This window comes from Astyanax mexicanus, chromosome 6, assembly GCF_023375975.1.
Source record: "Astyanax mexicanus isolate ESR-SI-001 chromosome 6, AstMex3_surface, whole genome shotgun sequence".
Taxonomy (NCBI): domain Eukaryota; kingdom Metazoa; phylum Chordata; class Actinopteri; order Characiformes; family Acestrorhamphidae; genus Astyanax; species Astyanax mexicanus.
The window spans coordinates 10,444,292-10,456,899 of NC_064413.1; the positions used below are offsets into that span (position 1 = coordinate 10,444,292).

Here is a 12,608-nt window from a genome sequence, read left to right on the forward strand (position 1 = left end):
TTTAGTTCTCACATTAACTACAGTAATCTGTGTCATCCTGCCATCTGTAAACTTCTAGAAAGTTCTGCAGGGAAAGGTCAGCAACATAAAAGTGCTGAGTTTAAACTCGGGACAGTACAGTGACCGGCTCAGTCCAGTCCTCTGACCGCTGCCTCACAACTTCCTGCCATTGTTAATGACCAACTACTGGCAGAAACAGGGTTACAACAAGCTCAGCCAATCACAGAAAAGCATTAGATAATTAACTGAGTCTAATAATGATTTTAATTAGCACATACAGAACTGCACTGGCCAGTTTATTAAATATTTATCTAAATTTCTACACATTAACTTCATCCAGTATCTCCTATAAAATCACCCAGTATCCACTATTAATTATTCAGTATCTCCTATAAATTATCCAGTATCCACATGGAATTATTCAGTATCCACTATAAATTATTCAGTATCTCCTATAAAATCACCCAGAATCCACTATGAATTATCCAGTATCTCCTATAATCACCCAGTATCCACCATTATTTATTCAGTATCTCCTATAAAAAACCCAGTATCCACTTTGAATTATTCAGTATCTCCTATAAATCATCCAGTATCCACTATAAATTATTCAGTATTTCCTATAAATCATCCAGTTCTCACTTTAAAATATCCAATATATACTATTAACTATCCAGTATATGTTACAAATCATTTATTATTCATATGAATTATAAAGTATTCATTATGATATCATTCAGTATATGTTATAAATCATCCAGTATGAATTATCCAGTATTGACTATGAATTGTCCAGTATGCACTGAAGCCTGGATTTTAAGGGTTAAAGATCACCTGTTGTGGTTCAGGACATAAGCAGCAATGCCGTGATTAAACAAAAATATTTATCAGTAGTTAATTATGCACAGAGCTTACCTCGGCTGGTGGTCCGATGGTTCTGATTGGGCTCTGGAGAACCTTGGCCAGTTTCTGGACCACCTCTATGCGTCTGATGTCCTCAGTGTGGTGATATCCAGCCTGGGGGCTGTTCTGCAGAATGGGAGACACAGAGAACACAAACCTGAGGCCACAGTCCCACGCCATGTCCCCGCCCCCCTCAGAGCCCACGTCCAAACTGTCCAAACCAGAACGGATCAGTACACTGTCAGTACAGGCAGAACTGGAGCCGGGTATTGGTCTGCAGGAGGAGAACAAACCTGCTGCTAATTCTCTTATACCCCCCACCCCCCCACAAGGCCAAGCGGTGAGGGGGGGGGGGGTGGTGGGGCAGGAAACATCTGCCAGTGGTTCCAGTACTGGATAGGAGGTTTCACAACCTCCAAAATCCCACTGAGAGTGGAAAAACAGCACTGGAAAAAGAACCATAATCCAGTTATTTCATATTACATATTATATTCTATCCACAGCAACTGATCAAACACACTGACAAACTCGTTACACAACACGGGTAAAGGGGAACTGTTACTAGTGCCAGGCTGAGGTTCAGAATAACGTTAAGGGTAATGGTAAGGTCTAGGGTTGAGTCTAAACCAAGATGAGGATAAGGGTGAAGCTGGGCAATATGGCAATGTTTTATCACATTGTGGTCGTTTTCTTATATCCTTAGAGGAAATATGCAGGAAAAATCCTGTTAAGTTGGACATACAGCATAAATTGAATATAATTCACAGCATTGTGCCTCAGAAAGTATTTAAACAGCTGGTTTTAAGAATCTGCCACTCCTGATTTTGTGTGTATGTCAAAATACTGATAAATACTGTGTATTGTGAAAAAATCTGTAAATATAGTAATATAGAGAATATTTTTACCATATCACCAGATTTATTAGTACACCACAGGCAGTGGCTTTAATTATGTTCATAAAAATATCAGACTTTCATTGTTTCCACCAAAATTAGGAAATTACGCTAATGCTTAAGCGGTCTAAAGCGCTGCCACTATGAGCGGGAAGTCGCAGGTTCAAACCCCCGCTCATGCAGCTTTGCCATCAGCTGCCGGCGCTCAGAGGGAGCACAATTGGCCTCACTCCCTCCAGGTGGGTAGATTGTGCTCTTTCCTCACATCACCCTAAAGGGTGATGTCGCTCAGCACAAGGCGTCTGTGAGCTGATGTATCAGAACCGAGTCGCTGCGCTTTCCTCCAAGCGCACTGTGATGCTACTCGGCAATACTGCATCAGCAGAAGTTCGAAAAGAGGTGGTGGCTGACTTCACATGTAAAAACTAAAATATACAGTATATCATGATAAAATCAATGCTATATCATCCAGCCCAAGACAAGGTTTAGGTCTAGGGTTGAGGCTTAGGCTTTAGGCTTAGGATGGAGTTCAAGTTAAGTTATGGTTAGTCTAAAGGTGCATTTACACTGCTCTGTCCCGTCTACTCACATGGTTGCACTGCATTTCTCCTCGCTGCATTACTGTGTCCCTGTAAATCAGCAGGGTTTTAATATATGAGGCAGGAAAGCCTGAATCTTCTCTTCCAGGCTTCTCTTGACGCTTAAAAGCGGAACTAAATGTTTTCAGACGCTGCGCTGCAGACACGTATCATGCAAACACCTGCTCGGATTTATTGCATAAAGTTTAGCTCGGCTCAACTTTTCATTGAATCGCTTCCCCGGCTCTCGATGCATCGGAGCCATGATGCACCGCGCGACTGCGTCTGACGGAGGCGCTGTGCGTTGTCACGACGGAGCAGTGTAAATGCACCGTAAGTAAGAAATTAGAAAGGGTTAGGTTTGTAGTTACCTCATTCCTTAAAACACTTAAGAAAAGAAGCAATCTATGCAAAGCTATATGATGTAAACCTTTATGCATAATGTTAAAAATAGTATTATTTATGTGTAACACAGGCACAGTACGCTATTTATTTACATACTAAATATATCAAACTAACTAAATGTAGTGTCTAAGTCACGTATGTTTTAAATAAAGAATAGAATGTAAACTTCTGCTGCTGATTAAAATACCTTAGTGTTAGAGGAAACAATGCAATATGACAAAAAGTCATTGTTTAGTATAATTTACTCTGTCTTTTTACTTATTCAGCTGAGGACTTGAGAGTGCTTTTCAGCTAAATATTTGGTTGATACAGTGCGTTTTTTCTGGGATTAAAAGCGTGATTTCAGATGTAATATGAAATATCTGCACAAAACTGTGCCGAAATGAGGTGCACAGCTTTCGACAGGCTGTCTGCCACTGCGTTTACAAGCACATGCCCAGCCATGTAGTTATCTCATGTTTACACTCGCTCGCCCTCCCCCTCCTGCATCTCATGCAGCACCAGCATGTCACTCACACAGATACAGAACCAACACTGCTCACTCAGAAAATTACAACACTGTATCAAAAATCAAAACATTGCAACATGCTTGTTTGATTTAATTGCCCTAAGTGATATCGCCTGATATGTCCTGCGATGCGACTATTGCGCATGCACACATCGCAATGACGTAGTTCTAGCGTAGTTCTAGCGTAATTCTAGTGTTTACTATCTACACATTTTAACAGCAGCAAAAATGTTTTAAAGTATAGCAAAAACACTGGAATATTTATCTCCACACTAAAAAGAACTGCAGTCAGTCTGTGTGTTAGAGAGACACAACCAAGCTGAGCTATGCACTTAGATCAATATTGTCTCATACAGACTGTTAAATTCTGTGAAACACAGACGCTGTATCAGAGAATTGCCTTGGGATATATCGAGTATCACAGAATCGCAATATCATTGCTTCCATGGTCAGCGCATTGTGACAAATGTTGCATCATGGCATGCCCTGTGATTCATACACCTAACTAGGACCAGGCTAAAGAGAAGGTCTTTTCTAAATATAGAGTTAACTAATTTTTGTATCGAATTATGTTGCAATGGTAACACTTTAGAGACATCAAAGGTTTTGTTACAAAAGCAGTGATACTATGCACCTGTAGGCATGCGCACACGCACACACATGCACGCACACGCACACACGTGCACACGCGCACACACGCGCGCGCACACACACACACACACACACACACACAGTTCTTCCTGGACACAAGTGTGATGACCTCATGTTTTAAAGTGAGGGAAACAGAATGGAATTTGGCGGCTGTGTTCTGTCCAACCAGAGGAATTCCATATTCGCTGGATTGTCTATATAAAGAAGTTGAGTCTAAGAACCTCGGATCCACCGGTTCAGCCCAGCTGGACCTCCTCACATTCCAGCTCTCAGAGCAGAACAAAGAACAATAACCCAGAAACACCTCACATGTCCAGATGTTTGAGAGAACCAGCAGTAGAATCCAGAATTTGAAAAAATATCAAAAATAAATAAATATAAACAGAAAATAAATAAATGCACTTACTTTTTTGCCATAGTTTAATTTGCTATCAAGTATACTGTAACTTAATTCCAATATCATAATTCTGGAGTGGGGATGACCCTTATTACTACTGCAAAATAATTAATATAACAGCACATTAAGCAGTAATGGAGTTTTCTGTTGTATCAGAATGACTGCAAGTCAAACAGAAATTACCCAGTTTTAGCTTAGTTTAGTTATTTATTTATTTTATTCATTCTGTCCTCTTATTCAGTGTTTTTCTTGTTTTTCTTTCAGCCTTTTACCTTTTTATTTCATTTGACCTTTTCATTTCTTTTTATTTTATCTATTTTATTATTCTAATTATTCTCTTTATTTTATTGCTTTACACTTCAGCCTGTCCATTAATCCTAATAATTTTCTTCTTAATTAAATCATATTGTTTGCTTGTTTTTTTTTCTAATGCTTTTACCATTTAATTTTGATTGTTTTGTTTCTGAAGTTCCTTATTTTAGCTCACCTGATTAAATACTTGATTTTAACTGAAATTTATTTTTCAGTCCCTTTAAGTTGTAAATGCTCAGCTGCATTGAAACTGAGGGTTACCCTCAATGTATTACTGAGTAAAAATAAAGGTTAATTGGTTGACTGAATATCACGGAACTGCATCTATAGTACAGAAATAAGCTCAGCACCCCTATTATATTAAACCCCATTCCAACCAGGCTTCAATCACTGTGACCTTCACCGTACCTTCTCCTCACTGGATCGAGGTGTGGAAGCTGTAGGGTCAGCTCTGCGGTCCGGACTGCTATCTTCAATCACTGCAAAAGAGATAATACACAGTTCATAACAAATGTATGCAAAGTGTCTATACTTTATTCTTTTTTATGAAAATAAACCTCATTATATTCATATTGCCAGAGGTTCAGGAATGAGTTGATGATACAGAAGAACATTCCAACAGCCTATTCAACCTTATTTACAGCTATTGAGAGCGTGTCTGGGGACAGAATATACACTGCTCACTTGCATTACGTTTGGTAATGTAAGGCTTGGATGGAGCTGCTCGCTAGCCTTGGGCCCATAAACTTGAATATTGCAATAATTTAAGCTGGTGACAATATTAAGCGCATTATAGTCCATGTCATAACCTCCGTTCCGTCATTTAAACAGCTTAAGTCCAGCGTTATAAAGGAGTTTCAGTTCAGTCTCTCCAGACTGTAGCCTGTGTTTACCGTGTTAAAACAAGCTATGTGAGACAAACTGCTAACTGATAGTGCCCTGGCTTACCAGAGAACTCAGGGTTCCTCAGTGTAGCGCTGTCCATTTTTAAATGCTATTTTTTATTTTATATAAAGCTATGGTGTGATAATCACAATATAGTAAAGTAACAAATCATGTAACTATGCACGCTGCACGCTCACGTGAGCTCCTCCTCTTCCACTCCACTTCTCCTGTTCAGAAAGTGTTTTATATTCTTAAACGTAGATAATTTTATTAGAGTAGAAGAAAGAAATGTTAAATGATGCTATTGTTGTTTGTTTATTTGGGTTTTATGATTGTGCAGTGCATAGCGGTTTTTTGTTTTTGCACTTGGACTTTAATATATAATATAATATAACATAATTGCACTTGGAGCTCAATATAAAAAGTTTGTTTGTTTAGAAAGTATTTAATATTCTTTAACCATATTAAATTATATTAGATTACAGGAAAGTCATTTAGACATCATTCTTGTAGCCTAATTTACCAATGTTTAAGCCTAGAATCATTGTTCGCATTGTTCGTGTTTTAATCTTTCAGGCATCTGTTCTTTATATTTTTTTTAATTAAATAATAGGTAATCTATGCTTCTGCAATGTTTAATTATTATCACTCAGATTTCGCTCATTCAAAGAGCCCGAAAATGTTTTTAGCTCAGTTTTAATGTTCTACTTATTTATAAAGTGTTGGGTTTAAATGTAGCTCGGGTTGGACAGAACTTGTACTGAAGCGTTATAAAATAACTTCTCTTCATCAGAAATAAAACAATCTAGCTAAATAAGGGCGTTTTCACACCAGCACTACTAGGTCCGGGTAAAACGAACTCTGGTCCCTTCGTAACTTTAGTGCGGATCAAAAGAACTGGACCGAGACCAGCTAGAGGAGGTGATCTCAGTCCGGTACAAACGAACTCTGGAGCGGTTCGCTTGTGGTGAGAACATGATCCGGTCTCGATCGGATCCAGCTATTAAATATAAGCCATTTATTTGAGCTAAACTGCTGATAAAGCAAGCACAGTTTAAACTGATATATTAGCCAGATAATGCTAATTACCACAGCTGTGAACAAACACTGTGTCCATGCACATGGGTCTGCGCAGCATTCACTGCTCACAGCCGCGTGTTTATTATGTATAAATCTGTGCTGCACGTAGAAACACTGTGTTTGAAAGTGCAGTGTTTCAGCGTTCAGTGTTAAAGCACAGATATTTGCGCTGGAACACAAAATCTTCTCGCTGTTTTTACTTTTTCCGTATATTTATATTTAACATACTCCCGTGTCAGACAGCTCTGACCAATCAGAGGACACTGGCTGCTCGCGTGGTTTATTGATGCGCATTTTGGTGCGTTTACATTTATGCCTGTGTGAAACCAGACCGAACAGAGCGAGAAAACGCTCCAAGTAAACGAACTCATTAACTGACCAGAGAAACGTACTACAGGTGTGAAAATGCCCTAAAACAAAATGAACAATTGACTTTTTAATAAAAAAAATGGAAGGACTAAAACTGTATAAAGATATTCTCAGTATCCTAATTACAGGTTAGTCAGGATTATTAGAGAATTGTACTTTTCTTTAGATATACAAAAGCTTTATTGTAAACAAATAAATAAAACAAATGTAATTTAGTTTCTAAAAGGATGGAATTATAACAAAACATCTTTCTCCTTCACCTCAAACCCATTAAAACGAAAGATCATTCTGCTCAAGCAGGAACTCACCAGTGTGGTTAAAAAGGTGCGTTTCTCTGACATAATTTAAAGGAGCTCGTTTGAAAAAACAGATAAAGGTATGTGTAAATAATAGCACCTGTCTGATTTTGCAAAGGAAGGGTAAATGTTTTCCAATATTTATAATTTGATTCTTACTTTAAATGTCACCCTTGTGCATTATTTGTATGTTTTTTATAAGCCCTGCATAGTCCACTGTAAAAAAATATATAAATACAAATTATGTATTTTTTTGTATGAATTTACATTATCGCCCAAGCCTTCTGCTTGCCCATGGAGCTCTTTAAGCTCTAATATGATCTAATCTGAAGTTTGGAGATCTGTAGTGAAAGTTGGTGAACTCCTCAGCATCTGCTGACCATGCTCTGTTATTTTACACTGACAAATCACTTGCACTGTGTTATAATGTCACTGAAAATGGAATATTTAGTAGTGAGTAAATTTCATGGCTGGACTTGTTACACAGGTGCTGCATCTTATCACTGTACCACACTGGTACATGGTAAATTTACTGAGTTCCTGAGAGACCCATTATTTCATTAATGTTTTCTAGAGGCACTCTGCATGACTAGCTGCTTACTGTTTTTATACCTGTGGACATGGAAGTGATTGAAACCTGAGTTCAATGATTTGTATGGGGGAGCGAATCTAGCTAGCTAGCATATATCCACTACCTTCATATTAAGTGGTGCAGCATCTGGGGTGGATGAATCTCTGAAATCTTATATACAGCTATTTGTAGCATAGTTAACTAGCTTTTACACACAACACAAAAAGATCAGTGTTGCAAACACAACAGAAAAAAATGAGGTGGGTGTTTCTGTGTGGGTTTCATTTAGTTGTGGTGGTTCCACTGGTGAAGTGTTGTTTACCCTCCTGAGTTTGGGGTAGAAGGAAGATAAGTTGCTCAGTAGTAGCTTGGCACAGCCTCATCACTATGCTCCAGTGCCGCTACAGTTTAATATTAATAATATTATGTAACAACCACCCTCAGTGTTAAAAGGAAGTAAAGACAGGAGAACATGTCGTACTTGATTTGCTCTTTGCTTTGCGGGCCAGGGCCACCACCAGCTCATTCTGCACCTGTTCAAACACAACATAGACACCATTAACATCAGTATTACCACTGAGGCCTTCACAGAACAGCAGTAGCTATATTGAGAATAAATCACACACAGGCGACTCTATTGTGGGCAAAGTTAACCTATACTTCACACTGATTTGTAGAAGGGACGGCATCACCTTTCCAGGCGTCGTGCACAATTTTGCATCCCTGCCAGAATCCAACCCAGTTTTCCGAGTACAAGTGTGTTCCGCAGCAGAATAAGTGTAAAAGATTCCCTGGGTTACTGAACTTCCACTTTCATTTATCTGCTCATTGACTTTTACATACGTAGACAAAATTGTTGGTACCCCTCGATTAATGAAAGAAAAAACGACAAAAGTCACAGACATAACTTGAATCTGAAAAAGCAATAATAAATATAAATGCTTCAACAGAATTATAAAAAAAAAACTCCTAAAACAGGCCTGGACAGAAATGATGGTACCCTTAACTTTTTTTAGTATTTCGTTGCACAACCTTTAAGGCAATTACTGCCATCAAACAATTCCTGTAACTGTCAATGAGACTTCTGCTCCTATCAGCAGTTTTTGTTCCCACTCCTCTTGAGCAAACTGCTTCAGATGTCTCAAGTTTGAAGGTGTCTTTTGCATGTTTCAGCTCCTTCCAAAGATGCTCAATGGGATTTAGGCCAGGGCTCATAGAAGGCCACTTCATAATAGTCCAATATTTTCCTTTTAGCCATACTTGGGTGTTTTTTTAGCTGTGTGTTTTGGGTCATTATCCTGTAGCAAGACCCATGACCTGTGACTGAGAACAAGCTTTCTGACACTGGGCAGCACATTTCTCTCTAGAATCCTTTATTAGTCTTTAGATTTCATTGGACCCTGCAGAGATTCAAGACCCTGTGCCAGATGCAGCAAAGCAGGCTCAGAACATAACAGAGCCTACACCATGTTTCACAGAAGGGACAGTGTTCTTTTCTTGACACGTTTCATTTTTCCATCTGTAAACATAGAGCTGATGTGCCTTGGCAAAAAGTTCCATTTTTGTCTTATCTGTCCATAGAACATTCTCCCAGAAGCTTTGTGGCTTGTCAACAAGTAGTTTGGCAAAATTCAGTCTGGCTTTTTCATGTTTTGTTTTCAACAATAGTGTCAGGGTCATCTCCTATCAAGCACATGACAGACGGTGCAATCCGACACTCATGTTTCTTGAGATTAAGGTTCATCTTTTGGCCTCTTTTGTTATTATTCGCATTGTCCGTCTATTTGATTTGTCATCAATTTTCCTCCTGCGGTCACATCCAGGTAGGTTGGCTGCAGTTCCATGGATCTTAAATTTCTGAATAATACATGTAACTATAGTCACAGGAACATCAAGCTGCTTGGAGATGATCTTATAACCTTTAACTTTAACATGCTTATCTATAATTTTCTAATCTCCTGGTGAAACCGGGTGAAACAACTGAAAACATTTTTATATTGTAGTTTCAAAACAGCCACCCTTTGCTCTGATCACTGCTTTGCACACTCTTGGCATCATTCTCTCAATTAGTTCAAGAGGTGGTCACCTGAAATGGTTTTCCAACAGTCTTGAAGGAGTTCCCAGAGGTGTTTAGCAGTTTTTGGCCTTTTGCCTTCACTCTGCGGTCCAGCTCACCCCAAACCATCTGGATTAGGTTCAGGTCCGGTGACTGTGGAGGTCAGGTCATCTGCTGCAGCACTCAATCACTTTTCTTCTTGGTCAAATAGCCCTTACACAGCCTGGAGGTGTGTGATGGGGTCATTGTCCTGTTAAAAAATAAATGATCGTGCAAATAAATGCAAACCAGATGGGATGGCATGTCGCTGCAGGATGTTGTGGTAGCCATGCTGGTTCAGTGTGTCTTCAATTTTGAATAAATCTCCAACAGTGTCAGCAGCAAACCATCCCCACACCATCACAGCTCCTCCTCCACCATGCTTCACAGTGGGATCCAGGCATGTGGAATCTATTTGTTCACCTTTTCTGCGTCTCACAAAGACACGGTGGTTTGAACCAAAGATCTCAAATTCGGACTCATCAGACCAAAGCACTGATTTCCACTGGTCTGTTGTCCATTTCTTGTGTTTCTTGGCCCTAACAAATCTCTCCTGCTTGTTGCCTCTCCTAAGCAGTGGTTTCCTAGCAGCTATTTGACCATAAAGGCCTGATTTGCGCCGTCTCCTCTTAAGAGTTGTTCTAGAGATGGGTCTGCCTCTAGAACTCTGTGTGGCATTCAACTGGTCTCTGATTTGAGCTGCTGTTGCAATTTCTGAGGCTGGTGACTCGGATGAACTTGTCCTGAGAAGCAGAGGTGACTCTTGGTCTTCCTTTCCTGGGTCGTACTCATGTGTGCCAGTTTCGTTGTACCATGATGAGATGCATTTCATAAAGTAATGATGGCCACTATTTTTTTTTTAGTTAGCTGATTGGTTCTTACTATAATATGAACATAAACAGTTGTCCAATAGGGCTGTCGGCTGTGTAGTAACCAGACTTCTGCACAACACAACTGATGGTCCCCACCCCACTGATAAAGCAAGAAATTCCACTAATTAACCCAGATAATGCACATCTGAAAACCAGTTCAGGTGACCACCTCTTGAAGAGAATGCCAAGAATGTGTAAAGCAGTAATCAGAGCAAAGGGTGACTATTCTGAAGAAACTAGAATATAAAACACGTTTTCAGTTATTTCACCTTTATTTTGTTAAGTACATAAAACTCCACATGTGTTCATTCATAGTTTTAATGCCTTCAGTGAGAATCTACAAATATATATATATATATATATATATATATATATATATATATATATATATATATATATATATATATATATATATATATATATATAGTACAGGCCAAAAGTTTGGACACTCCTCCTCATTCAATGTGTTTTCTTTATTTTCATGACTATTTACTAGGGGTGTCACGATTCTCTAAATCCTCGATTCGATTTCATTTTCGATTTGAGGGTCACGATTCGATTCGATTCTCGATTTTCTTGTTTTTTTTTTCTTGTTATTATTTTATGCCTCATAAAATTTAAATAATATATTTATTATTATTATTATTATAAATATTATAAATATTATTATTATTATTATTTATTAAGATATATATGGTAATGCCATCTAGTGACTTTTTTTGGTAGCAACAGTGTGCACTATTAAAACAAGCAGTTTATCAGAGCTGTGTGTGGATGGCTGGTGAAACTGCTCATTACATGAAGCTGCAGTTCTTCATCCAACCACTAGCAGCAGCAGCACAAGCCCCGCTCTCTTCACTCAGTCACTACTTCAGTACAGCCCAGCCACGGGCTACAGGGCTCAGCCAGTCCGTTTTTACTGTTTCTGTAAACAAATAAAGGTTTTAACCCCACTAACCGGATAATACAGCTCACTACAGTTCATCTTTCAGCCCAAGCAGCTAACAGCAGCAGGTTAGAACAGCCGACACGGAGTCACTGCTCGGATTACATTATAAACAGGTCAGTTAGCGCGCTGCTAACCTCAGGATGTTTATAACTACGGAGTTTAGTGGACACACCACGGCCGCCAGGTAAGTCTTTTAAAGGCTACTGAAGACTATTAAAGGCTATTAGAGGTTATTGAAAGCATTATTGGGGGGCAGAAATCAGTACAGGCTGGTTAGATAAGTGATGTGGTGAAACTGTGACTAGCGCTGTCACAGTGATGTTTATTAACGTCATTAAAACAGATTTTGTCAGGTATTGTCTTATAAATATTTACACATAACTTATATCTCTCCTGAAAAGCTTTTATTTTAGTCAGAAACATGCTTGTGTTTACTTTATCTGAGAGAAAGATGTTTTTTTAATTCAATGGAAAGCAACAGGTGTAGTCAATTATAAGTTTAAGATTTTTAATCCACCTCACTGTGATCTATAGTCAGTGTTCTCAAGTCACACTGACACGCATTTCAGCGAGTTCATGCTCTCACCTGCGCGCACCCACCCCTCCGTTAGATACAGATACAAAACCTGCGCGCCCAACCCCCGCCCCCCCTCCCCCGTTGGACAGATAAAAAACAGTGATCACACTCCCGCCGACACTCAAAACTTGAGAGCCCTGTCTATATTTCTATAAATCCGTTTTCAGTTTCTCCTCCGTGGTTGAAAGGCAGCTGTCTCTCACACAGCAGAACTGAGGGCGGGGCTGCGCTCATGCAGTGGCTCTCTCTATTTAAATGAATAGGATG

The 12,608-nt window shown here is 39.1% G+C and overlaps 1 protein-coding gene across 1 annotated transcript in view; it reads right to left on the bottom strand.

Moving 5' to 3' along the window:
* rapgef5b (Rap guanine nucleotide exchange factor (GEF) 5b) overlaps positions 1–12,608 on the bottom strand; it is a 109,700-nt gene that overhangs the window by 69,956 nt on the left and 27,136 nt on the right. The window contains exons 7-9 of the mRNA XM_022673987.2: positions 8,330–8,381; positions 5,056–5,126; positions 916–1,029 (exon numbers count right to left, since the gene is read on the bottom strand). Coding sequence (XP_022529708.2) covers positions 916–1,029; positions 5,056–5,126; positions 8,330–8,381 — 237 coding nt within the window. The remainder of the gene's footprint in view (positions 1–915; positions 1,030–5,055; positions 5,127–8,329; positions 8,382–12,608) is intronic.